The sequence below is a fragment of the Leucopleurus acutus genome (assembly GCF_964270905.1).
Source record: "Leucopleurus acutus genome assembly, chromosome: 7".
In the NCBI taxonomy this organism is placed as follows: domain Eukaryota; kingdom Metazoa; phylum Chordata; class Mammalia; order Artiodactyla; family Delphinidae; genus Leucopleurus; species Leucopleurus acutus.
In genome coordinates, this window is record NC_139150.1 from 86087047 (window position 1) to 86114093 (window position 27047).

Consider the following 27047-nt stretch of genomic DNA (forward strand, 5'->3'; position numbering starts at 1 on the left):
AGAGGCTCCACTCCACTTGGCTCTGTGACCTTTTTCCCCAAAAGCCCCATGACTGACCTCGAAGCAGCTATTTCTATCTACAGACTACAGTTGAACACTTCAAAACTGGGGCACCCCTCAGGTGAATTTCAGAAAATTTGGAAGCAGCCCACTCCCTGTCTCATCTGGCTCAGATGGGAGTGGTGGATGTTAGTCAAAATGGTCCCCATGGTACCATGCTCTGCTCTGATGTTTCATTTGGTAGGGTGAGCCAGAAATTTAGTTTTCTGGGTGAGGCCACTACCAGCCAGGTCTCCCCCTCACTGTATTTGGGAAAGTACTGTTGGTTGAAAGGAAGAGGCCTCCTGGGTTAGGTTGGGGTGGGAAGGGGTGGGCACAGTGTCTCCATCTTGCCCTGGCTCCACGTCCCAGTCTTTGTTCAGGGGTACTGCTCTTCCAGGTCTCCATCCTATCTAGACACCCAGGCCGTGCACCTGGTACTGGCAGAGGCATCAGCTTAGCAAAAAGCTGGACTTGGTCCCAGGTCCCCAAATGGCTGGTGGCCGCTTACAAGTTGCCCACCCTCTCGGGCCCCTTTTTCTTCGTCTGCACAGCAGTACCGGGACTAGACTGCTGGCTATCAGCCTTTTTGACCACAGCCAACTGGCAGAAACGGCTTCACGAAACTGTTTGTACTCTTATATTCGCTATTATTTCCTATTTTATTTTCGTTAAAAATGTGCATTGTGATGCAGCAAATTGATTTTGTGACCCACGAACGAGTCGCAGCCCACAGTTTGGAAAACGTGGAGCAGGACAATCTCACAGTCCTCACCAGCTTCCTGCCTTCAGACTTGTGGCCAAGGTCCCTGAGCCTCTGTCTCCTCAAGATTAAAATGGAGCCATAAACCCCCTCTTCATGGGATTGTTAACACCATGAGGAGAAGTTTTAGCATAATTTCTTGTCATATAAGATTCACATTCTCTCGTTTGGTGTGAAACGGTCAAATTTTATTTAGCTCAGACAACCTTTGTATTGTCTCTTTAATCTGTCAGGACTGGCAATGAGAAAGAGAGACAAGAAGTACAAGCTACCAGCTGTTAGGAGCCCCTGAGCATCTGGTCACAGAATTCTTAATCTGGGGTCTTGGCAGCTTTTTCGGTGGGGTCGGGTCCAGGGTGGTTTGCTCTAAACCAAGGTTTCTCTACCTTAGCATGACAGATATTTTGGAGTGGATAATTCTCTGCTGTGGGGTGTCCTGTGCCTTGGGTGATGTATCACACCCCCGTTTTTTCCCCCTGCGATGCCAGTAGCAGTTCTCTCCCTTCCCCACCCCACCCCTGTTTGGGCAGTCAGAAGTGTCTCCAGACATTGCCAAATGTCTTCTGGGGGATAAAGTCATCTCGGTTAAGAACCACTGCTCTAAAGCAGCAACCGACCACAAAAGGCAATTTTTTCATCTCATCTAACGAAGTGCCTGATGGTTACAGTACAGAGTGGAATAGCTAGAACATGGTTAACTACATTTAGGGGCCACCCTGAGCCGGCTGGATTCTCTCAGGGCTCCGAAGAATGTAACCCTGGGGGAGGTGAAAACAAAATGTTTCACGTGGAAGAAAAAGAAGGAATTGCAAAATAAAGTAGTAGTAGCAAGTAAATCTAAGGAAACAGGTGAGTGAGGGAGGACAAATCTGTTTTACCACTAGTACCCAGAGAAAGCCATGCCAGTATCTGTCTGCATTCTGCTCTGAAAAGGACACTTTCAAGGTTCACTGCAAATGGAAGAACATCCAACGTTGCAGGCCTTTCCCTCACCACTGCCTTTCCTCTGGCACAGGTGGAAGAGCCCTTGAAAACCGTGTAAACTGGCCACCTCCCTTGGTGGGTTTTACATATGCAGGGAGGGGGTACTTGTCAGTAAGAGAACTCATTGTTTATTTGAAAAGAACATACCACAGCATTTATTTGAAGTCCACAGTGGAAGGCGTGATTGCAGGCCCGCAGAAGTCTGACAGCTCCGATGCTCATTTCTGAATTTCATTTGAGCCAAAAGCATAGTTTCTGTGAACTGAGAACATTCCATTATCAACCGACCTCTGGAGAGGCATACTGAAAGGGCAGAGAATAAAGGTTTAGTCAGGTTATCATATGTTTAAAATGTAAGACTGATCTGTAGCTGTGATTCTGCCCATTCCCTTTATGCTAAAACTCCATCTGGTCATGATGACCGTCGTCTTCTGCACAGTGTTCAGGGTCCGTTCCCTGCCGTCCGTTCAGGGGCTCAGCACTCCCCTTGTCTCCCCTGGCTGCTTTTCTGTAGTATTCTGGCTACAAAATAAAGAAAACATTTCTATTTTGTGCTCCTCACAGGAAGAGTTTAGAGGAGAGGTTAGATGTAATCTCAGTGGGCTCTGTTGCCACTTCAGGGTGCTCAACAGTTTATATTTAGTAAACCGCGGTGTGCTGAACTTGGTGCCTCCTTCCCCTTTGATACACCTCGATGCAGAATCTAAGTAGCACAAAGGCAGAAACCAGCCTTGCTGACGTCAGGTCCTGTCATCACGGCGGTGTGTGAGGGCAGCCTGCCGGGCTGGCGCCACGGCCCCTGCAGGACTGCAGAGCTGTGCAGGGTCGCCAGGGCCCAAGCGTAGGAGCAGTGCCAGAGCGCCGGCCCCAGCCCCCTTGGTGGGCGCCTCTTCCTCCCCTCCTTCCCTTTTGGAGTCTGTCTTGGGGGAATGCATATCCCCAGGCTTCCCCAGGTCACTGCCCAGCAGTGTCAGGAGGCACCATTGTGGAACAGTGCGCCAGGAGGCAGGTTTTCAGATTGAACATAAAAAGGAGACTGTTGGGGCCTGGTGGCACAGTGGTTAAGAATACGCCTGCCAGTGCAGGGGACACAGGTTCGAGCCCTGGTCCGGGAAGATCCCACATGCCGTGGAGCAGCTAAGCCTGCGCGCCACAACTACTGAGCCTGAACTCTAGAGCCCGCGAGCCGCAACTACTGAAGCCCGCGTGCCACAACTATTGAAGCCTGCGTGCCTAGAGCCCGTGCTCCGCAACAGGAGAAGTCACCGCAATGAGAAGCCCGTGCACTGCAACGAAGAGCAGCCCCCGCTTGCCTCAACTAGAGAAAGTCCTCGTGCAACAACAAAGACCCAACGCAGACCAAAAAAAAAAAAAAAAAAGACCGTTGTGGAGGGTTGGAACGGTGTGGTGCAATTAGCAAGGTGGTTTTCCAGGGTAAACTACAAGGAGCCCGATGGAATGGGAGCTTCCAGAAAGGCAGTGTGACACCTGCCATATCCAACATTGGGCAGGTTTGTCACAGTTTCTTCCCAGGGACGAGGGGTCTGGCTCCTTGGCTCCTTGACATGGTCAAGCTCAGGTTGCAAATCAGAGGGTCAAACACTGATGGATCTGAACTTGAGGATGTGACCTATAAGTAGTGTGACTTAATATCCATTTTTTAAAAAGCTAAAGCAGTCCTGGTGAGGGACGCAGCTGTCATTTTGATACGGCATTGTTATTTGTAGAGTTTGGAAAGCTGGGCAGGGTATGGATTGATAAAAGGGTTGGGGTGATTTTCTTTGGTTGCTTAGACATATTGGGATTTTAAAACATGTGCGTTTTATAATGTGGGATTAAAAGCTCTTATATAATTCTTTAGTTATATTTGTGTATTTTTTTCTTTGTTGTATTTGGTTTATGAAACACTTACTGCTTTAGAACATTTCTTCAGAGTCAGGAAGATATCTCTAGATATTTCTTCTTGGCGTTTTCTTTCTCTGTTACTCAGTTCAGTGCCCCTAGAATTTTTCTGTGGAAACCTTTGGAGACCAAAAAAGTCTCCACTGCTTTATACAGTGATACGATGATTTTTGAAAACTGATCTAAAATGACAAAGGACTTTGTTTTCAGATGAGTATTCCTCTCTTGTTCCTGAGGCCAGGGCCTGCGTTTTATTTACCTTGAATTGTTACAGGACATTGTGGCTGATCAGATGTTTGTTTAAAGAAAAAATGAACCACTGGTGGCATAATCTGCCTAATTTTTCTGAAAAGACCTTTTAAGTAAACAATTATAATCAGTCAAAACATTTAGAATTTATCTGTTAAATAAAAGAGGAAAAGAGCATTTAACGGCGGGCTTTTAGCTACAGGTTCAGCCAGACTTTATTAGAAAAGTCCCTGGTTGCTTATTCTTTGCCATTCTTTCTTCCATGTACTTAGCAGCACGTCCTACTGTATAGATATTTGGAGATTTAAGGGGCATTATCACCTCTTGCCATCTGTGTATGTTCCCCCCTCCCCCGCCAAGTCTGTACAGATTTTCTCAGAAAGATGTGGAGATGTACACATTCTCTGGGTTAATAAATAACATTGCCCTGACACTCTTCTTTCGATAGTGCCCCAAACCCAGCTACATCTCCTGTTCCTTTTGTCTTTAATGCTGTTGTGAGTAAAATCAACATGTGGGGTTTTATTGGTGTTTCTAGGTTCTTTATACCTCCATCAGTAGTTTATATATTTTTGTATTAGATTTCTGTACTGAAATCCGCACCCAAAAAAGCACACAGTTGTCTGTGAGCCACTGCCATTTTCTTTCACAATTATAGAGTCTCATTCCCATGTAAAGTTTGCCTTCAGTGCCCTAAAATAGAGGGCTCACTTTTGCCAAAATACCTTTCCAGATTGCTCTTCTTCCCTCTGGTGCCTTTCCGGTGCACCCTCCTTTGCTCTCTAGTTCCATGGTACACCAGGATTTGAGAGTTTGCTCTCTCTGGCCTTCAAGCTGTGGAACCTTCAGGCTGTAGATAAAATGAGCTCTTCCTGTAGTCTGTGGGAGGCTCCCACAGCGTCAGCGGCCTAAGTATGGTCCCTGAACCTGCCCTTTAGGGAGGAGGCGGTGCTCCATAGATCCTACAGGATTCCCTGGCAGCTTATGCCTCTTAGGGGCGAATGTTTGTGCTGGTACCTGATAGCAAAGAGAAAACAATTGTATTGAATTCAAATTGTTTTTAAAAATGAAAGGACCCCTGTTTATGTGCAAATGATGGTATTTTGTGTTTGTCAGGGCACGAAATTTGAAGATCAGCAGACTTTATGGGGTGGCACTAAAAATGATTTTTTAATATTACTATTATTATTATTATTATTATTATTATTATTATTATTATTTTAACGGTATGCGGGCCTCTCACTGTTGTGGCCTCTCCTGTTGCGGAGCACAAGCTCCGGACGCGCAGGCTCAGCGGCCATGGCTCACGGGCCCAGCCGCTCCGCGGCATGTGGGATCCTCCCGGACCGGGGCACGAACCCCTGTCCCCTGCATCGGCAGGCGGACTCTCAACCACTGCGCCACCAGGGAAGCCCTAAAAATGATTTTTAAAGCTACTTAGTCTACATGTTGCTGCAGCTTTGAACCACATGGAATTGTGTTCCATAGACCAACTGATCTGTGGGTAGGAGCAGATGACCACGCCGAGCGTGGAAATCTACAGGCACTGCGGAGAGCAGCCAGCCAGCCAGCAGCAGCCCAGAGCAGGCTTGTCCCCCTGGCTCTACTGTCAGGACAGCAGGTGGTCTTCTCAGGAATTGACTGCGTAGAGTAGTACCATTTCCTGAAACAGCCTTCCCCAGCTGGACTCTAGGCTTGTTTTTAATACCAACTTTTTTTGAGAAATAATTCATATACCATATAATTCACCCATTTCGAAGTGCACAACAGTAGTTTTTAGTATGTATTCACAGAGCTGTGTAACCATCACCACAGTCAATTATAGAATGTGTTCATCATCCGATCGCAAAGAAACCCTGTACCCTTTAGTTGTCATTCCCATCTCCCCCCCCCCGCCTCCAGTCCTTGGCAACCAGACTAATCTTTCTGTGTCTACAGATTTGCTTATTCTGGACTTTCATGTAAATGGGATCACATACACCTTTTGTGAATGGCTTTTCACTTAGCATACTGTCTTCAGGAATGATCCATGTTTTGCACGTATCAATACTTCTTTGCTTTTTATTTCCAAATACTTGTGATGGTATGAGTAAACCCCATTTGTTTAACTGTTCATCAGTTGATAGACATTTGGATTTTGTGGCTGTATGTGTAACGCTGCTGTGAACATTTGGGTGCAGTGTTTTGTGTGGATGTAAATTATCACTTCTTTTCGGACTTATACCTAAGGAGTAGAATTGCTGGCTTATATGGTTAGTTTATTTAACTTTTTAAGGAACTGCCAGGCTGTTTTCCAGAGCACCATTTTACATCTTTACCAGCAGTGTATGAGGGCTCCAGTGTTTCTTCATCCTTGTCAATATTTGTTATTGTCTGGCTTTCATTTTAGCCATCCTACTGGGTGTGAAGACCTATCTCATTGTGGTTTTTTGTTTTTAAACATCTTTTTTTTTGGCGGTACGCGGGCCTCTCACTGCTGTGGCCTCTCCCGTTGCGGAGCACAGGCTCCGGACGCGCAGGCTCAGCGGCCATGGCTCACAGGCCCAGCCGCTCCGCGGCATGTGGGATCCTCCCGGACCGGGGCACGAACCCGCGTCCCCTGCATCGGCAGGCGGACTCTCAACCACTGTGCCATCAGGGAAGCCCTTAAACACCTTTATTGGAGTATAATTGCTTTACAATGTTGTGTTAGTTTCTGCTGTATAACAGAGTGAATCAGCTATATGTATACATGTATCCCCATATCCCCTCCCTCTTGCGTCTCCCTCCCACCTTCCCTATCCCACCGCTCTAGGTGGTCACAAAGCACCGAGCTGATCTCCCTCTGCTATGCAGCTGCTTCCCACTAGCTATCTATTTTACATTTGCTAGTGTATATATGTCCATGCCACTCTCTCACTTCGTCCCAGCTTACACTTCCCCCTCCCCATGTCCTCAAGTCCATTCTCCACGTCTGCATCTTTATTCCTGTCCTGCCCCGAGGTTCATGAGAACCTTTTTTTTTTTTTTTCCCTAAGATTCCATATATATGTATTAGGATATGGTAGTTGTTTTCCTCTTTCTAACTGACTTCACTGAGTATAACAGACTATCTAGGTCCATCCACCACACTACAAATAACTCAACTTCGTTTCTTTTTATGGCTGAGAAATATTCCATTGTATATATGTGCCACATCTTCTTTATCCATTCATCTGTCGATGGACACTTAGGTTGCTTCCATGTCCTGGCTGTTGTAAAGAGTGCTGCAGTGAACATTGTGGTACATGACTCCTTGAATTATGGTTTTCTCTGGGTATATGCCCAGTAGTGGGATTGCTGGGTCATATGGTAGTTCTGTTTTTAGTTTTTTAAGGAACCTCCATACTGTTCTCCATAGTGGCTGTATCAATTTACATTCCCACCAGCAGTGCAGGAGGGTTCCCTTTTCTCCACACCCTCTCCGGCATTTATTGTTTGTAGATTTTTTGATGATGGCCATTCTGACCGGTGTTAGGTGAAACCTCTTTGTAGTTTTGATTTGCATTTCTCTAATGATTAGTGATGTTGAGCATCCTTTCATGTATTTGTTGGCAGTCTGTATTTCTTCTTGGGAGAAATGTCTATTTAGGTCTTCTGCCCATTTTTGGATTGGGTTATTTGTTTTTTTGATATTGAGCTGTGTGAGCTGCTTGTCTGTTTTGGAGATTAATCCTTTGTCAGTTGCTTCATTTGCAGATATTTTCTCCCATTCTGAGGGTTGTCTTTTCATCTGGCTTATGCTTTCCTTTGCCGTGCAAAAGCTTTGAAGTTTCATTAGGTCCCATTTGTTTATCTTTGTTTTTATTTCCATTTCTCTAGGAGGTGGGTCAGAAAGGATCTTGCCGTGATTTATGTCATAGAGTGTTCTGCCTATGTTTTCCTCTAAGAGTTTGATAGTGTCTGGCCTTACATTTAGGTCTTTAATCCATTGTGAGCTTATTTTTGTGTATGGTGTTAGGGAGTGTTCTAATTTCATTCTTTTACATGTAGCTGTCCAGTTTTCCCAGCACCACTTATTGAAGAGGCTGTCTTTTCTCCATTGTATATTCTTGCCTCCTTTATCAAAGATAAGGTGACCATATGTGCGTGGGTTTATCTCTGGGCTTTCTATCGTGTTCCATTGATCTATATTTCTGTTTTTGTGCCAGTACCATACTGTCTTGATTACTGTAGCTTTGTAATGTAGTCTGAAGTCTGGGATCCTGATTCCTCCAGCTCCGTTTTTCTTTTTTCAGGATCGCTTAGGCTATTCGGGGTCTTTTGTGTTTCCATACAAACTGTGAAATTTTTTGGTCTGTGAAAAATACCATTGGTAGTTTCATAGGGATTGCATTGAATCCATAGATTGCTTTGGGTAGTATAGTCATTTTCACAGTGTTGATTCGTCCAATCTAAGAATGTGGTATATCTCTCCATCTGTTTGTATCATCGTTAATTTCTTTCATCAGTGTTTTATAGTTTTCTGCATACAGATCTTTTGTCTCCTTAGGTGGGTTTATTCCTGGGTATTCTGTTCTTTTTGTTGCCATGGTAAATGGGAGTGTTTCCTTAATTTCTCTTTCAGATTTTTCTTTATTAGTGTATAGGAATACCAGAGATTACTGTGCATTAAATTTTGTATCCTGCTACTTTACCAAATTCATTGATTAGCTCTACTAGTTTTCTGGTAGCATCTTTAGGATTCTCTATGTATAGTATCATGTCATCTGCAAACAGTGACAGCTTTACTTCTCCTTTTCCGATTTGGATTCCTTTTATTTCTTTTTCTTCTGTGAGTTCTGTGGCTAAAACTTCCAAAACTATGTTGAATAATAGTGGTGAGAGTGGGCACCCTTGTCTTGTTCCTGATCTTAGAGGAAATGGTTTCAGTTTTTCACCATTGAGGACGATGTGGGCTGTGGGTTTGTCACATATGGCCTTTATTATGTTGCGGTAGGTTCCCTCTCTGCCTGCTTTCTGGAGGGTTTTTATCATAAATGGGTGTGGATATTTGTCGAAAACCTTTTCTGCATCTGTTGAGATGATCATATGGTTTTTCTCCTTCAGTCTGTTAATATCATTTATCACATTGATTGATTTGCATATATTGAAGATTCCTTGCGTTCCTGGGATAAACCACACTTGATCATGGTGTATGAGCCTTTTAATGTGCTGTTGGATTCTGTTTCCTAGTATTTTGTTGAGGATTTTTGCATCTATGTTCATCAGTGATATTGGCCTATAGCTTACTTTTTTGTGTGACATCTTCGTCTGGTTTTGGTGTCAGGTTGATGGTGGCCTCGTAGAATGAGTTTGGGAGTGTTCCTCACCGTGCTATATTTTGGAAGAGTTTGAGAAGGATAGGTGTTAGCTCTTCTCTAAATGTTTGATAGAATGTGCCTGTGAAGCCATCTGGTACTGGGCTTTTGTTTGTTGGAAGATTTTTAATCACAGTTTCAATTTCAGTGCTTGTGATTGGTCTGTTCATATTTTCTGTTTCTTCCTGGTTCAGTCTAGGAAGCTTGTGCTTTTCTAAGAATGTGTCCATTTCTTCCAGGTTGTCCATTTTATTGGCGTAGAGTTGCCTGCAGTAATCTCTCATGATCCTTTGTATTTCTACAGTGTCAGTTGTTACTTCTCCTTTTTCATTTCTAATTCTGTTGATTTTGAGTCTTCTCCCTTTTTTTTCTTGATGAGTCTGGCTAATGGTTTATCAGTTTTGTTTATCTTCTCAAAGAACCAGTTTTTAGTTTCATTGATCTTTGCTATTGTTTCCTTCATTTCTTTTTCATTTATTTCTGATCTGATCTTTATGATTTCTTTCCTTCTGCTAACTTTGGGGGGGGGGTTTGTTCTTCTTTCTCTAATTGCTTTAGGTGTAAGGTTAGGTTGTCTATTTGAGATTTTTCTTGTTTCTTGAGGTAGGATTGTATTGCTATAAACTTCCCTCTTAGAACTGCTTTTGCTGCATCCCATAGGTTTTGGGTCGTCGTGTTTTCATTGTCATTTGTTCCTACGTATTTTTTGATTTCTTCAGTGATCTCTTGGTTATTTAGTAGCATATTGTTTAGCCTCCATGCTTCTGTGTTTTTTACAGTTTTTTTCCTGTAATTGATACCTAGTTTCATAGCGTTGTGGTCAGAAAAGATACTTGATACGATTTCAGTTTTCTTAAATTTACCAAGGCTTGATTTGTGACCCAAGATATGATCTATCCTCTAGAATAAGATACATCTATCCTGGAGAATCCTCATGAGCACTTGAGAAGAAAGTGTATTCTGTTGTTTTTGGATGGAGTGTCCTATAAATATCAGTTAAGTCCATCTTATCTAATGTGTCATTTAAAGCTTGTGTTTCCTTATTTATTTTCATTTTGGATGATCTGTGCACTGGTGAAAGTGGGGTGTTAAAGTCCCCTACTATGACTGTGTTACTGTCAGTTTCCCCTTTTATGCCTGTTAGCATCTGCCTTATGTATTGTGATTCTTCTTTGTTGGGTGCATAAATATTTACAAGTGTTATATCCTCTTCTTGGTTTGATCCTTTGATCATTATGTAGTGTCCTTCTTTGTCTCTTGTAATAGTGCTTATTTTAAAGTCTATTTTGTCTGATAGGAGAATTGCTCCTCCAGCTTTCTTTTGATTTCCATTTGCATGGAATATCTTTTTCCATCCCCTCACTTTCAGTCTGTATGTGTCCCTAGGTCTGAAGTGGGTATTGTAGACAGCATATATATGGGTCTTGTTTTTGTATCCATTCAGCCAGTCTGTGTCTTTTGGTTGAACATAAGACCAAATGGTAATCCATTTACATTTAAGGTAATTATTAATATGTATGTTTGTATTACCATTTTCTTAATTGTTTTGGGTTTGTTTTTGCAGGTCTTTTCCATCTCTTGTGTTTCCTGCCTAGAGAAGTTCCTTTAGCATTTGTTGTAAAGCTGGTTTGGTGGTGCTGAATTCTCTTAACTTTTGCTTGTCTGTAAAGGTTTTAATTTCTCCATCGAATCTGAATGAGATCCTTGCTGGGTAGAGTAATCTTGGTTGTAGGTTTTTCCCTTCCATCACTTTAAATATGTCCTGCCACTGCCTTCTGGCTTGCAGAGTTTCTGCTGAAAGATCAGCTGTTAACCTTATGGGGATTCCTTTGTGTGTTATTTGTTGCTTTTCCCTTGCTGCTTTTAATATGTTTTCTTTGTATTTAAGTTTTGATAGTTTGATTAACGTGAGTCTTGGCGTGTTTCTCCTTGGATTTATCCTGCATGGGACTCTCTGAGCTTCCTGGACCTGATTGACTGTTTACTTTCCCATGTTAGGGAAGTTTTCAACTATAATATCTTCAAATATTTTCTCAGTCCCTTTCTTTTTCTCTTCTAATGGGCCCCCCTATAATCCAAAAGTTGGTGCATTTAATGTTGTCCCAGAGGTCTCTGAGACTGTCCTCAGTTCTTTCCATTCTTTTTTCTTTATTCTGCTCTGTGGTAGTTATTTCCACTATTTTATCTTCCAGGTCACTTATCCGTTCTTCTGCCTCAGTTATTCTGCTATTGATTCCTTCTAGAGAATTTTAAATTTCATTTATTGTGTTGTTCATCATTGATTGCTCTTTAGTTTTTCTAGGTCCTTGTTAAACGTTTCTTGTATTTTCTCCATTCTACTTCCAAGGTTTTGCATCATCTTTACTGTCATTACTCTGAGTTCTTTTTCAGGTAGACTGCTTATTTCCTCTTCATTTGTTTGGTCTGGTGGGTTTTTACCTTGCTCCTTCATCTGCTGCACATTTCTCTCTGTCTTCTCATTTTGCTTAACTTAACCGTGTTTGGGGTCTCCTTTTCGCAGGGTGCAGGTTCGTAGTTCCCATTGCTTTTGGTGTCTGCCCTCAGTGGTTAAGGTTGTTTCAGTGGCTTGTATAGGCTTCCTGGTGGAGTGGACTGGTGCCTGTGTTCTGGAGGGTGGGGCTGGATCTTGTCTCTCTGGTGGGCAGGGCTGCATCCGGTGGTGTGTTTTGGGGTGTCTGTGAGCTTAGTGTGATTTGGGGCAGCCTCTCTGCTAACGGATGGGGTTGTGTTGCTGTCTTGCTAGTTCTTTGGCGTGGGGCATCCAGCACTGGAGCTTGCTGGCCATTGGGTGGAGCTGGGTCTTAGCGTTGATCATAACTTCCCAACCTCCAGAATTTTTGTTCAGCCTGTTCATCCATGCGTTTACTTCTGTCGGCAGTACTGGAAATGCACAGGAGTTAACAGGAAAATCCAAATTATTTTCTGGAAAACTGGAGGTAAGATGACTCGGGAGTGACAAGACACAAAGTACAGTGGGTGGCGGTGAAAGAAAGCCAGGGTAGGAGGTGGCTGAGGCGTGGAGCAGTGCCCTAGGGGAGTGGCAACTTCCCACAGGGACCCCTGCCTCTAGAGCATCCTCTTCCAGGCGTCGACGCTCCACGGGGCCCCTCTCGTTGTGGTTTTGATTTTCATTTCCCGATTAACTAATTATGGTCAGCATCTTTTCATCTGTTTATTGGCCACTTATACATCTTCGGAAAAATACCTAGTCAGATCTTTTGCTCATTTTTAAACAGGTTTTTCTTTTTATTATTGAATTATAATAGTTTGTATATTTTCGATACAAGATCCTTATCAGGTATATGATTTGCAAAAATATTCTCTCATTTTCTTAGGTTGTCTTTTCACATTCTTGAAAGTGTCCTTTGAAGCACAGACGTTTTAATTTTGAAGCCATCCGATTCACCTGTATTTTCTTATTTTGCTTGTGCTTTTGGTGTCAAATCTAGGAAACCAGTGCCTAATCCAGTGTCTAGAAGATTTATGTCTGTGTTTTCTTCTAAGAGTTTTATAGTTTTAGCTCTTACATTTAAGTCTTCGGGTTTAATTTTTAAAGTTCATTTCTCTAGCTTCTGTAAGGAAGGTATTGGAAGAAATAGCCACTAAGAAGAAACCGGGAAGGGAGGGTTGAATTTTTTTCATGGAACATGTGGTAAGGCTGGAAATCGACTGAGCTTAGGCTGCCCCGTTCAGCAGTTGGTGTCTTTTCTTCCTTTGTCTCTTAGTTTGAGTGGCCCTTTCTCAGGGAGTCTCCTGACTACACCCCTGGGTCACTCCCATTGCCCTCATTGCACCCTGTTATCTCCTGTCAGGGCGTTTGTCACTAACATGAGTCTGCTTCTGCCTGTTTACTGGATTTTTCTTAGACTTTCTACTGAACTGTAAGCTCAAAGAGGGCAGGATCTTGTCTGTTTTATTCACCACTTCATCACTTCATCCTTAATACCCAGTACTTATTTTTTTGGAGAATGACATTTCCTGGATCTCCAGGTATTCTGGAATAGAGTGACTAGTATATGACAGGATAAGGTGATTGGATAACTAAAGCTATAGGGAAACCCCTTCAGGAGGGAGCGAACCTTTTTGGCAGACTTGGTGAGGCCCTCCGGAGTCAGTCACGTCTGCCCCTGAGGAAATGGAGAGAAAGCACGAGTGCCCCTTCAGAGCTTCTCAGAGGAAGTAACCCATGGTCAGTTTTCTGCCAACAGTAAAAGTCCTCTTTTTAGCAAAGGCCACGTGTCGTATGTTAATGAAATGAGGAAAGGAGGTGGAATTCCATATTGGAATGTTTTACCATTTAGTGTGCCGTTTTGATAGGGAGGGAAGGCTCACTGTGCTGTATTTCAGGGTGGACTCAACATGGGCTACTGAGTTCTACTTTTTGGAGCCAGCTGCCTTGCATAGCATTAATGTCATTAATTGAAATAGTAGATACATAGGAGAAGGAAGAAAGGTTGGGATTTGCCTGAGAGAACGTATAAAACTTGATGTTTGTCATCACCTTTGATCCTCACGTCACTCCATGTGCACACTTGGTGTGATGATCCCGATAGCAGGTTTGGACGGTCCCTGTTTTGCACGTTGCCACAGCTCTAGTTATAACTGGTAAAACCCGTTATTACCGGCTATAACCAGTTAACATAGAGCGGAGAGTTTTAGGGTCTGACTCAAGCAAGGTTAGCAAGAGCCCTTGCAAAAGAGCTGAGAGCCTCCGCTGCCTCGTTTGTTGTCTTAACTTCAGGGCGAAGGGGGTTTACTAGCCTGGCTTTGTGGCAGTACACAGAGCAACTTTTCATTCCCTTTAGTTAAAACAGTGTTAAGATCTCAGGCCTTTGAGAGTAAGGAGCTGTAAGGTGAGAGAGAGAAGGAGAAGAGAAGTGTTGGAAATCTTTATGTGACGGCTGTACACTCAACTGTGCTCTCCTCTTTTCTCATGAGAATGAGTAGATGAGACATCCTGGACCGTTACAGATGCCCCTAAACGAAATACCTGCTGGAAAGGCTGTCTGTTCTGGAGCTGCTCTAGGAAGGCCTCCCCACGCCCAGGCTGCCAGGCAGGCTTCCCTCACCAGCAGTAAACCCACTTTAAAGCAACGTTAAGTCTAATTTAAGGACGCAAATTTAAAAAGGAGTTTTGCTTATTGCAGCGTTAGACTTATTAACTCGCAAAAGCCATGAGCCTTGGTCTTTCTGTTTACAGATTATAAAATGGAACTCAAAATGAGGTTTAATGGGCTTCCCAGATCATGTTCCCTGGACAGATTTTTTTTTCCCCTTCAGCAGTAAATTCTGAAATCAAAAGGACTTAAAAAGAGGAGTGCTTCCTGTCATAAATGGGATGGGTGGCATTCTTCAAAGCATTTTACAGCTTCCAACTGTGCATTATAATTTCAAAGTAGCTGAAAAGCATTCTGAGTTTTTTTAAATGGTACGTTTATTCAGAAACATTTATTAAGCAGCTACTTATGTGCCAGGCATTGAGACAGGGCCTGGAGATAGCCTGAAGGCTCCCAGGCCCATGCTCTCACTGAGTTTGCACTTCATTGTTAGTAAAGACATAAACTACTGAATCAGGAGACAGCAGTTTCAAAGAACATTGGGCTGGAGAGGATGTAAGACACAGCTCTGAGAGAGTGACCCATGGGGAAGCGGGTGGAGCTGAGGAATTCTGGGCCCAAGAGGTGAGTTAAGGGATGTGGACATATCAATATCAGGTCATTCCACTAAACTAGGGTGTGCTGGATGAGGTGGGGCCACAGCAGTGCCATCTCGTGTCACAGCAGATGTCCTTGACCTCTGTTGACTTGACCCCTCATAGCCTTCTTGGTAAAAAGCTAAAGGCTATTAACACACTTTGGGACTTTCTGGGACACAGTTGATAGTTGATTGAAATGGACTTTTCTGGCATTGTCAGAGGATTGAAAGACTAATGGAACTGTAGTATATTAATAAGGGGATGCCCTGCAGTTGTTACCACGTTAAAGTATATGGGCCACACTAAGCTAGTAAATCCAACGGCCGCAAATGGAGAATAAGGAAAAACACAAAATAATATATCCATGTTGTTTATATGTAAAGCTATCCGTTTATAACTTTTACTATTCAAAAATAAAGCAAGGGAAGCAGCTGAGTGCAGGAGCCACAGGTGCTTTTTCAGGCGTGGCAGTGAGTGTGCACCAAAACAAACCCTGGCTCCAGGCTTGCAGTGACAGAAGCAACCCAGCTGATTTTCTGAGTCCGACGTTGACTGTGTAGTGTGCTTTGTTGACGGCACAGTGGCTAGCAGAACCAAGCCTGGGGTGTGGGCCAGGCTGTTAACGCGGAGCTGGTTCTGTCTAACCCTGCAGCGCGTCTGCTCAGCCTCTGTGACTCCACTTACTCTTCAGGCACAGTGAGGCTTCTGTGAGACCCTGCTTTGCAGACTCCACCTCGAAGGAACCCAGCCCCCCACACCCCCCAACCAAGGGAGTTTAGTGTTTAAGATGTGTTCTACCAGACTGATTTAAACTGCTTGAATAACCCACGTATGTTTTTCTCCCTAATATGTCCTTATATGTACTGGAATTACAGATTACATTTTTGTTAAAAGAAGAATTATGTTTAAGGAAAGTCTGAAGACTCCTTTGGAAAATTAGTCCATAAGATAATAAGCAGCTTGTGGGGGAGCATTCTCATGTAAGAATTATTTCTTTGAAGCAGCTTCATGGAGAACACACTAAAATTGAAGACCAAAAAAAATAAACAAAAAAAGAAACGAGATAAAAGGTATAAAAAGAGCATTGAGAATTGTAAAGTGTTCATGAACGCAGGGTCTGGGGTGTATAGTGATTTGCAGAGGAAGCGTCTGGTCAGCGAGGGAGATTGGGAGTGACCTGGTGGAGGGGATTATTCTTGTTAAAGTTCGCGTTTTCCTCAGTGTTGGGTCCCCTACCCACAAGTGGCGCCTTGCATTCATGCTGGGCTGTAGGCCAAGAGGTGCTCTGTTTCCGAACGAATGCCAGAGCAGGTTTTTCGGCACAGAGGAGTGCAGTCCACGGAGGAAAGCAAAGTCCCCACATTCAAGAACACCCTAGATTTCCTGGCAGAACGGGCAGAAGCTCGCCGGAGCCAGCTGGGGAGGGCCTCCCAGCTCTGTGTTCTCTGGCGTCGTGCTGGTGGATTTGGGGGGTTAGCACATCACTCGGGCAGCCTAAGGCGTGGGCTTCCTTTGCAGATCAAGGGTCAGCAGACTAGAGCCCGCTGCCCTTTTTGTGGTAAATAAAGTTTTATCTGAAGATAGCCACGCTATCTAGGGCTGCTCTTGTGATACAAGGGCAAATGGGGTGAGAAGCCATAAATGCTCACTGTGTATAGCCCTTGACAGAAAAAAGTGGCAACCCCTTGTTCTAGAGTTTAATAGGAGTTGGTTCTGGATGCATTCAAATTCTCAGATTGAAGAGATTGGGGGGCTGGTCTTTTAGCAGTTTTTCTTTCCTTTTCCAGGAGGGAACGATTAATAAATGAGAGGTACGTGTGGTTATATCACAGAGGTGCCCAGTGGATCGTGGGACTTGTCCCTGAATCTGAGCTGTGGTTTGACCCTACAAGGCAGGTCCCGCTTTTCCAGCACTGCTGGAAGTCAGAGAGGCCGGCCAGAAGTCGTTCAGTTCGCCTGGGCCTCTTGGGTAGTGATAACGTTCTTGAAATGGTAGAAGTGCCATGTGCCTGGAGCTGACGCTGGGGCGAGGCTGTCTTTACAGACGGGTTTGGAAAATTCCCAGGCGCCTGGCCCCTGGGTATACTTCCCCGAGGGTGGATGGTAAGTACCAGCTTGCCCAGGCCTCGAGGAGGCCCCTCCCTGAAGGAGGCCCTGCTTCCTCTGCGGGTTCCCGCTGGCGCTGGTGTCTCAGAGTCCTGAGGCTAGGCGCAGGGCGGGCCGGCTCTTCTTCCTCGGCTGTGTTGTCCCATCCTCTCCCTCCCACTTCCCACTCCCTGCCAGTGCCTTCCCTCCTGGACACCCACCTGACAGGCACCTTGCTCCTTCGGTTTTCACCAGTTAACAAACTTTTCCTTGGAGTTGATACTATCAAGTTTTTATAAATTCAAGAAATAGAACTTCTGAAGTGGAAATGAAAGCCAGAAACATGCTACACCTGCTAAGAAGACAAGCACTTACTGTGTGGGAGTCACAATCCTAACGCTTGCTGCAGCAGCGACCTGGGGCAGTTCCCACAGCAGCCCAGGGGCAGAGGCTCTCCTAGCCCCCGCCCTGGGGAGACAGCTCTGGATCAGGACCCAGTGGGTCATGAAATCAGTTTAGTAGGTTGCCAGCCAGCATGAAGAAAGAAGAACAATAACTATCAGCAGTTGCATACAGTGAGGGAAAGTATTAAAAAAGAAACTTTTGTTTCGATGTGTGTGTGTGTGTGTGCGTGCACATACACATGTATACATACCATGTGAAAAATGTGTTTTGTATACCCAGGACACATGTCTGCTCAGGTCTCCCAGGTGGCTCGGGCCTGTTACCACGGATACACTCCATCCTCCCGGTGGAGTCCCTGCTGTGGGTCGGGGGTCCCCCATCCTGGAGCAGTTACAGTTACATGAATTATAGGAGGGTTTGAATGTCCTATCACCAAACGTGGGTCTGACATGAATGGGCTTCTGCAGACTTACCCTTCCTTCTTCCTGCCCCCAGTTCTGAGACCCTCCCATGTGCACCCAGCCCCAAAGAACCATTGCATTAGTGGGCACTCCTGGGAGAGCATTGATATTTGTGTGCTCCTCACCCTCTGTTCATGGAGGCTTTGGAAACCTGGAAACTTCTGGAATTCATTTCCAAAGGTGTAAATTAGCACTGCCAATTTAAAACCTACCCATGCACTGAGGGAACCACCCATATCATTTTTCTGTTCAATGTCCCTTAAGCAGAACACTTTGAAAAGTGTTCGAATTAGTCCAACTAATTCTTGTTGGACCAGCGTATAATGGGTGCACACCTGTGTGTGCACATCTTCATCGTGGCAAGAGTCGGGGACCCACGTTCCCTTTCTTCATCATCATCATCCCCCCTCATTCCCGTGCCAGGGACTGCTAAATGCTTTGCTTGTGTTACGGAACCTTCAGCGTGCTGTGGGTGGTGGATGTGCTCCTGTCCTGGCAGGAGGTGGGCCAGACCATCTGCTGTCTGCACTGAAGACTCAGTGAGGAAAAGATGGGCCCGTGCTCCAGAGGCAAGGCTTCCAGTGCCCTGCGACACCACACGCTCTGGGGCGGCTGGAACGAGGGTGCTGTGCTCCAGGTCCTCCGACCCTGCTGTTCGCCGCCACGGGCAGCTCCGCCTCTTCCCACTCATGAAACGTCCCTTTTCTGATTTTCTCGAGATTTCTTATTCTTTTTCTGCCCGCTCCCCCTTCCCTCGCCCTTGCCCCTTACCTGTCTGTGGCGTGACCGCGTTGCTGGAATTCAGGGCTGAGGTTTGCTGGCTCGAGGCTTTCAGGTGATTCCTAGCGTGAGTTTGGAATGACTTTATGAATCTGAGTCACCGTTGAAAAAGTCATTAAATTTTTACTCTCTCTTGAGACATTGCAGAATAATGTGAATATTCAAAGTGTAAGTATTGATTGGTTTTAGCGTAATGTATACACCCGTGAAACGCTGACGCTCAATGAAGTCAAGAGGCCGTAGACGCTTGTGGAAGGCCTGCTGGGCCCAGGTGTTCCCACAGATGTATTTATGTGGTGGTGTTTGTTTACTTTTCACCTCACTGAGGAAGTTGAAAGACAAGGTGACCACTACCACCATTAACTAATTAATTAATTAGAAAATAAAGAAGAGCAGATCTGCAGAACAGACAGCTTTCTTCTTAGAGACCTGCCTCTGCTTCTGAATTCTCTGGTGCTCCCCAGCACGGAACTTCACTTTCCTCCATTATTAACAGAGGAAGGAGCCAGATACAAGCGTGGTGACCTCTGTCAGGAATTTTTTTTTTTTTAAGTTTCTCAGTGATCTGGAGAAAGGACGTATTCCATCAGTGCCCACCGTGGAAATATTGCCGGGAGAAATTGTGACAGATGTCACTTTGCTGCCAGCTTTTCGGGAAGAGCCCCGTTCCAGGTGTGACAACTGGCCTTGCGAATTGTGGGTCCTGGACAGTTTAGAGGATAAAAGATAAAAATTTTCTTTGTTTCTCGAAGAAATGTGAAGAGAAGTAAAAACCCTGGACACAAGCAAGAGGTATCTGTTGGGCCTTCGGCCTCACACAGCGTCTCTGTGATGTCTTTTAAACATCCTGTCATTGAACATTTGAATTATGTTTAATTCTTTTTTAATGAAAGGGCTTGTTGTTTTTTCTGCTCTTTGTGGGGTGGAGAGAGGGGTTGGTCTGTATTTCCTGGATGCCATGTTAGCCTTCAGGGGTCAGAAGACTAGATCTTATTAATTGTGACAACTAACTATTTTTAACAGTAAGAGAAGTGGAAATGCTGACTTCATATTGGTTGTGAAAGAGCCTCTTTCACTCAGCTCAGCTCCTGGATCTTCTTCCAGTCGTTGTAGTGGGACCGACCCTGCCTTTTGCCCCTCTGTGGACCTTATCCTCCTAGGAAACAGACCCCAATTTATGCTTTGTTATTTCTGTATGTGTAAATAAGATGAAGGAGAGCACAGGGAGAAAAACAATGGGAGGCCAGTAATACCTCCATTCTCAAAATCGGGTCTAAAAAAATACAGTGTCCCCAAGTTTTGGAGTGATAAACAACGGTCCTTGTCAAAGGCTTGGTGTGATCAGGTTGCAAAATCTAAGTCGTTAGATCACTGTCAGGCTGACAAGAGTTCTCTTATACTTGTCTCTCCTAAAAGCTGGTACAGCTGTCCCCCTGTGCAGTGGTGAGAAGTGAGAGCAGGTGGCCCCAGTCCCCTGACTCTCAGGCCGCATGGCGGACATCCCACCGGGCCACACTGACTTGCCGGGGCCGTCTCCTTTCACAGAGCTCGCAAACAAAAAGACACAGCACATCCACTGGTGCGTGGATGGGACTGGTGGTTTCTGTGAGTTGGGACAGAAACGAGGAATGGAGGCATCCAAGGGCCCCATTTGGGTTCTGTCCAGTGCTCAGCCTTTGGTACTCAAACCAAAGCATGAGAGCGGGGATTTGGTTGTTCTGGTAGCTTCTTCTCTGGGTGGTGCAGTATCTGAGCTCTGTTCAATTGTTCTTCTGCTCCAGATACTTTAAGGGCTACCCTTTCCCTTTTATGGTGTTAATTTCTATTGGCTATATAGGAAAGAGAACATTTTGTTGAAGGTAGAAAGATTTCCAAGACCTGTCCAGCCCAACCTGCTTCCCTTTTGCTGTGATGATCCAAGGCTATTAGCTCATTTCCATGTGCCTCTGAAATTCCTTCATGAATGTAAAAAGTGTGTTGGCATCCTTTTCTTAGAAGTTCAAAGGGCCTGGCTGCCTGTAAGCAAAGGGCCCACCACCAGAACCCCCTCATGTCTCAGAGTGCACTGTAGCTTAGGGGAAGGATTCTTTCCAAAAGATTTTTTCTTTACTTCATTCCTAATCGTTTGTGTGTAAATCCATTTATGGTGGATTAAAGAAGCGATCCGGCCATCAGTGGGTAATGGTATAATTTACAGGGGCCCCAGCCAGAATGTTGAAATTGCTTACATTCTACTATTGCCACAAATGGATTACTATAAAGGGTCTCCCTCTTTCAAAGGCAGTAAAAACAAAGAGTGATGGAAGGAGGCCTTTTTATTTTTTAAATGCACATAATCACTTCCATGTATGGCTAGTGTTGAACCAATAATGGAATATAAAATGGTGGACTGCTGACCGGATTTAATTGCGAGGGCTTTAATGCAGTAGAAGACGGCCCAGGACTGAATTCTTAAACCAAATGTAGGTAGCATCTCCACGTAAAGAATGTGTCTGAAGTGCCTAGAGATGGGGGGTGGTGCGAGACTGCCTCTTAACCGCAGACGCAGCCAGTGCTGGGATCCAGCTCCCCTGTTGTCTGTAGGGTTTGGGGGAGGGTTTCCTGGCAAATTCCTGCTTGTAAACCTTGTGTCACGTATCTTTGCTAAAGGGCACCCACATTTAGCTTGTCTGTTTTCAGTAGGTCGTGCAGACCTGCAGCACACACTCGTGGGCATGTGGCAGGATCTGCCTGCGTCAGGGTGGGCTGCTCCCCTTCCTTCCCCTCCGGCAGGCACCCTGAGCTCCTCAGAGGGTGCGCTTTGCCTCTCAGGAATGTGGAGAGCAGTGTCTTCCTCCTTTTACTGTGTTTATTGTTGCAATCACCAGCACTGAACCAAATCGGTTACTGCAGGAAATTAAGTAGTTGTGGTTTATAAAGGAAACCTTCGTTGACAGCATCCTGCAGGGCAGAGCACCAGCCTGGCTGCCTGGGGATGTGTGTTTAATTTCCCAGTTAACGTTTTGCATTTATCTATTATCTTGCAAAATTGTCTTTAAAAACATCAAAATACCTAAGTGAAACATGCATCGTCTTCCCCTAAAGTTGACTGGCAGCCCTCCTCATGAAGGAACCTCATGGTTCCTTCCTTTGTAAAAGAGATGAAATTAAAATGAAATTTAAAAGCGTCAACAACGTTAATATACTTCAGAGACTAACTTTTTCTAACAGGAAAGGCTCTCCATCATTAAACTTGTTAGGCCAAGGAAACCTACCAGTTTTTTGCTTACTGGATCTTCTCCTTTCTTAAGGTTCGCCATCGATGGTGTGAACTTGTTGTTAAGCACAAATACACAGAAGCGTACAGAAACGTGGAGAGGTTCCTTCAGGAGGATCAGGTAAGTTTCAATTTTCAGCAGATGGGGATTCTTCACATGCTGTTCCCTGACTATGCAGTAGACGTAACACAGGCACCCAAGTTGTCGACATCTCTATTTAAATAACAAATATTTAAACATTTTTCAAGGATTTTAAAGAGTTGTTAGGTGCTTACCTACCAAACTTTTGAGCTGAGTTTTTTCCTCTGTCTTTGTATCCCATTGAATCATGTCCCTTAGAAGCTCCCTTGGTTTGACGTAACTGTGGCCCACTGCCGTTACCAAATGAAGCATGGGCAGACCTCGTGAGCTTTCCTCATCTTTGAACCTCCGACTCATTAGGTCAAGGTTGTGGCTTAGTGATGCCATGGTGTGTACCTGTGCCTTCAGTGGCCCTCACTTAAAGTATGTATGAAGATTAGACTGGGAGAGCCCCAGCTGGCTGGGACAGTCTGGTCTGTATCTGCACGTGCCACACCAAGTGGAACCCTGTGCTGAGATTCCTTCCCGTGAGAACTTTCCTCACTGTTCACCAGGGAAAGCGATCACCTTGCAAGGAGCCCACAGGAAGCACGTGCGTGCACGAACCCGTTGGAAGACGTTTTCCTTGCCGCCTCTGCTGGGCCGCAGCCTATGGGGGTCAGCACCCCGCCACACCGTGTCCCCCGGCGTGGCTGTCCATGGTGGTGCATGTGCCGTGGCTTCCGTCGGCTGCGGGAAGTTGGCTGCAGCTCGTTCCTGTTGGCGTGACCAGTGCGTGCCTCTGAGTGAGCGTTCTGCCGGGCGCTGTGGGCTGACAGAATGGAGCCATGTTTCGGTTGGGCTGGAGAGCTGGGGTAGGGGCAACAAAGGGACTTTTGAGAGGGCCTGAGTACAGGGGGCAGCCAGCAAGTGAGGGCTCGTTATTCCCGCAAAGAAAAATACACGACTTTGTACCAGAAGAAATGTCACATTTGCACAGTGAAGCGCGAGGTGTTTGGAAACAGAGAGGGGAGTATAAGGACAAAATGTAAGAGCAACTTAAGGCCTGTTCTGAAAACCAAAATTAACTGCAGTATATTTGGAACCATGATCTTTGCCAAATAAGGATTACCATCGGCTTTTTCAGGAAAGAATTTTTGAACCCCTAACCACCGAGTTTTCATTTTTGCGCTGTATTTGAGATCCTTCTTTTAATTTGCTCCAGGAGAACGTAATCTGTAGCATAACTAAGCTTAGAACAAGAGAGAAGGCGGAACCAAGTGGATCTTTTGGTTTTCCAGAACATAACTGGCTGTTTTTAAAACTGTAGGAAAAATGCAGATGTGAGTCATTGTTCTCGAAACAGAAGAGCCAGTGTTTGCCGCGGTCGTGGGGCCCGTTGAAGGGAGCTGGCAGGCTGGGCTGGAGCAGCAGGCATCTTCCAGGGCGGCCCGATGGCTCTCCCCACCCATGGCGCCATGTGACGGGGTGGTCTTCGTTCCCCAGCTGTGCTAGGCACACACTTTCCTAGGAAGATGGCCTGTGTCTGTGTGACATACACACGGCGCCTCGGGTGCTCCTTTCAGCTGCGGGGGTTTCCACGGGGGTCAGTCACCATGGGAACCTCCCTGTCCTCGTCAGCCATCACTAGAGAAATGCTCGCAGTGTCGTCAGTTCAACCACCAGGGTCTGTTGACGGAACTGATAGCCAAGAATTCCTTGGGGGTTGCAGCGAGAAGAACAAGAAAGAGAAGGGGATTGAAAACTGCAGGTTCCTGAAGTGCAGCTATTCAGCCGTCTGTCTTTTCTAGAGTCTTTGTAACTTCCAGACCAGCAAGTCCGTGCGGAACAAGCACAGACTGTGCACTCGAGCGCATGGGGACACATGATTGCCTTTTCTTCAGCTCTCTGGCCTCTGTGCCTTCCACAGGCCATGGGCATCTACCTCTACGGGGAGCTGATGGTGAGTGAGGATGCCCGGCAGCAGCGTCTCGCCCGCAGGTGCTTCGAGCTGAGCAAGGAGCAGATGGACAGATCCTCAGCGGAGGTGGTGGCCGAGATGTTACATTAAAGAGGTGATTCTCTCTCTTTCCTTTCTCGTTGCTCGGCTCTGAGATTCCTCTTAGGAGCTGAGTAAGCCAGTAAGCCGGGTGGTGAGCTGAGGGCAGCTTCCCTTAGGGTGCGGGGGCACCTCGTCTGGCCGAGCGGCCACTGGAAGGCCCGTGCCGCCCACCCCGGCGGAACATTCTTCCTCGGCGCCGTTTTGGCCACTTCCGGTTTTGTTTTTTGTGGGGAGGGAATTCGCAGGAGAACGTCCTGAGCTGGTCAGAAGGTGCGCTGGAGAGCCTCGTGTAACCGTGAGCCGCATCTTCAAGGGGAAGGCTGACGCGGGGGTGTGTGGTGGGTTCCCCACACCTTGAGCTGTGAGCAGCCGTATGAGAACTCGCGGTCCCTCGGGCTGTTCCCGCCTGGTGGGCGAGGCTGGCAGGTCCTTCCTCCCCGGTGTCCTGAATTTCTCCACATTGCGTGTCTGCTGGCAGGCGGGCAGGTTACCTCGAGTGGGAGTCCTAAATATTTAAACTGCTTCCTCTCTTAAATGTGCTTGGCACTGACCTGTTACGTTCACGTTTTAGCAGTTTTTAACTGTGGATTTCTGCATTCTAAAAGTGATTTAGCAATGGTACATAAAGTTTTGTAAGTAGAACTGTGGGATTATAAGTGTTTTTTTTTGGTCTAACGTCATTTCTCTGACTCTCTGGTTTGCTTTAAGGTTTTACATGATATTATAGGGTATGTCTAATTTTGTGTTTTTTTAAAGCAGCATCAAATTTCAAGCATTTTTCATGTCATATAGCTTCTCTATAATTTTAATAGATATTTAAGATTTTATGTTGATATTCTTAACCTATTGTGGGATATTTAGTTTGCTTCTAATGTTTTGCTCTTATAAAAAACCATTTCTGTCTAATATGTTTAACTGTCTTATTTATCTGAAAGAACTCTAATACTAAAGAGAGAAAGGTTTTCTAAAGTCCGGTTCTGTTCTTCCAGAAGAGTCAAGGAGCCATGTTGGCCAGGAGAGGAAGTAGTGGGAATAATTGCCACGATTGTGTATCTCGTAGCAGAGCAGCTATGTGCAGGCTTCCCCAGAGCTCCCCTGTGGCAGCTTCAGAGCCTGTTCAACGACGGGCCAGTTTAAAACACAGAACAGTTACACAGTCAGGTGTTGCCAGCCTCATATAGTAATCAGTATAAATCGTATTCCTCTTCAGATTTTTAATTTCACGGAGAGTTTGTGTTTCTTGAAGTGTGTGAAACTACAGTGGTGCAGACTGTGCCTTTGATGTTGTTCCCTGGGTTCCAAATTGTGGAGAAACCACCGCGGGCTACACAGCTTTGGCAGTTCTTCATTGTGATGTTTTTGCCCCAAGCAGGCAAAGGAGTAGTCCCGGTCACAAGCCTGCTCTTTTCTCACCGCCCCTCTGTCCCTGCCCTTCTGGATGAACACAGGGTCATGTGCACACCCTTTCCCCCTGCTACCCCAGAACAGCTGGTCAGTGCATTTTTCATTTCATCTTCCAAAGCTGCACTGGCATGTGTATGGTCATCTGTGAGTCCTTTGATTTTAAAAAATTGTACCCCTAGGACGCCCAGTAAATGAATAGTGAACAGAAGTAAAACCCATTTGGTAGTGTAGCAGGCCTGGAGGTGGTGCCGTCACCTGGTGCCCGAGGAAGCTGGTGCGTGCGGTGTGGGCAGCCCTGCGGCGCTGCCCCCAAGTGCTCTGGCTGCTTGGGTTCCTGGCATGCTGATTTGTGACTTAAGATTAAAATCACATTGCCAGGGATTACCACGCAACCACGACCCTGACTGCTCCTCCAGAAGCCGTAGTTACTCTCTCTCTGCAGTTCGGGGAACAGATACATCTCATAGCTCCTCTCTGGAAACAGAAGAAGCCAACAGCCTTGGAAGATGCTCTCCAGCCCTTTCATTATGCCCAGCCGACGACCTCTCTGACGAGGTGCAGAGCTTAGCTGATTGGTGAACAGTGACTGGTTTCCGCTTTGTTCACAGTGGCTAAGTTCTGCACCTGAAGAGAAGGTGAGATGGGGACAGTTAAGTTGGACCTGCCGGGGCAGAGGCCGCTGCTGAGCGGTCAGCTCGGGGACCGAGCATGATTCTGGAGGACGAGAGCCTGCCTGGCCCCACCGAGGATGCACTTTGTCTTGTTACGAATGCAAGGAACATACCAAAAGTCCACGGAAATATAAATCCGCTAATTAGACATCGGTGTCTGAAAGTTCAAATGTATTGAAAGCTGCAAAATTATTCTTTTAAAAATCTAAAACCCAGTGAACCACGAAAGTCGAGTAAGCCCACGTCAGCAGTCGATGGCGTGTGAGTAGAGCTGGGTACTTTCAAAGGAGACTCCCTGTTGTGATTTCCGAGCACGGTGAACTCTCTCTTGTATTTGCAGTCCAGGTTTCTGTGTCTCCTGCAGCCGCCCGCGGGACGAGGCCGAGCGAGCTCCCAGCTGAGGCACTGCTTCTCCGGGCTGTCAATTGGACCCGCCCTCCGGTGCCTACTGAGCTGATATCAGTTCTCATTTTACACACTGGCTCAGTTCAGCAGGAACAGGAGTCGAGCCCTAGAGCAAAGCCTTCCTGTCTGTGAGTGCCCGGAGGCTCGGGAGCCGGGGCTGCAGCCGCACGAAGACAGGCCCGAGCGTCCGCAGCAGAGCCGACCGGCGGCGGAGGCCCCTGCGTATGTGCCCTGTGTGTGGGTGTTGCTAGAGCTCTGCTGACATGGCAGGAACGAACTTCCACCCATTGGCGCCACGCCTGCCACGCAGGCAGTGCATACCTCTGTCACGGTGTAGGACGGCCCGAAAGCAGTCGGAGTGAGTGCGGGGCTGAAACAGGCTGCCTTTCTAGTATCTGTCCTGTGAACGGAGCCCAAGTTATAGCCGCCGGCTTTCACAGCCCTGTGTGAGCAAAGCGAGTGGCACATGGTGCAGCTGTAAAGCCC

General features: G+C 45.9%; 1 protein-coding gene across 2 annotated transcripts in view; it reads left to right on the forward strand.

Moving 5' to 3' along the window:
• LOC309964462 (aminopeptidase O-like) overlaps positions 1 to 27047 on the forward strand; it is a 154340-nt gene that overhangs the window by 125907 nt on the left and 1386 nt on the right. For both annotated transcript variants that reach the window (XM_082843479.1, XM_082843480.1), the window contains 2 exons: positions 21993 to 22079; positions 23950 to 24094. In XM_082843479.1, coding sequence (XP_082699605.1) covers positions 21993 to 22079; positions 23950 to 24090 — 228 coding nt within the window. In that variant the 3' untranslated portion in view covers positions 24091 to 24094. The remainder of the gene's footprint in view (positions 1 to 21992; positions 22080 to 23949; positions 24095 to 27047) is intronic.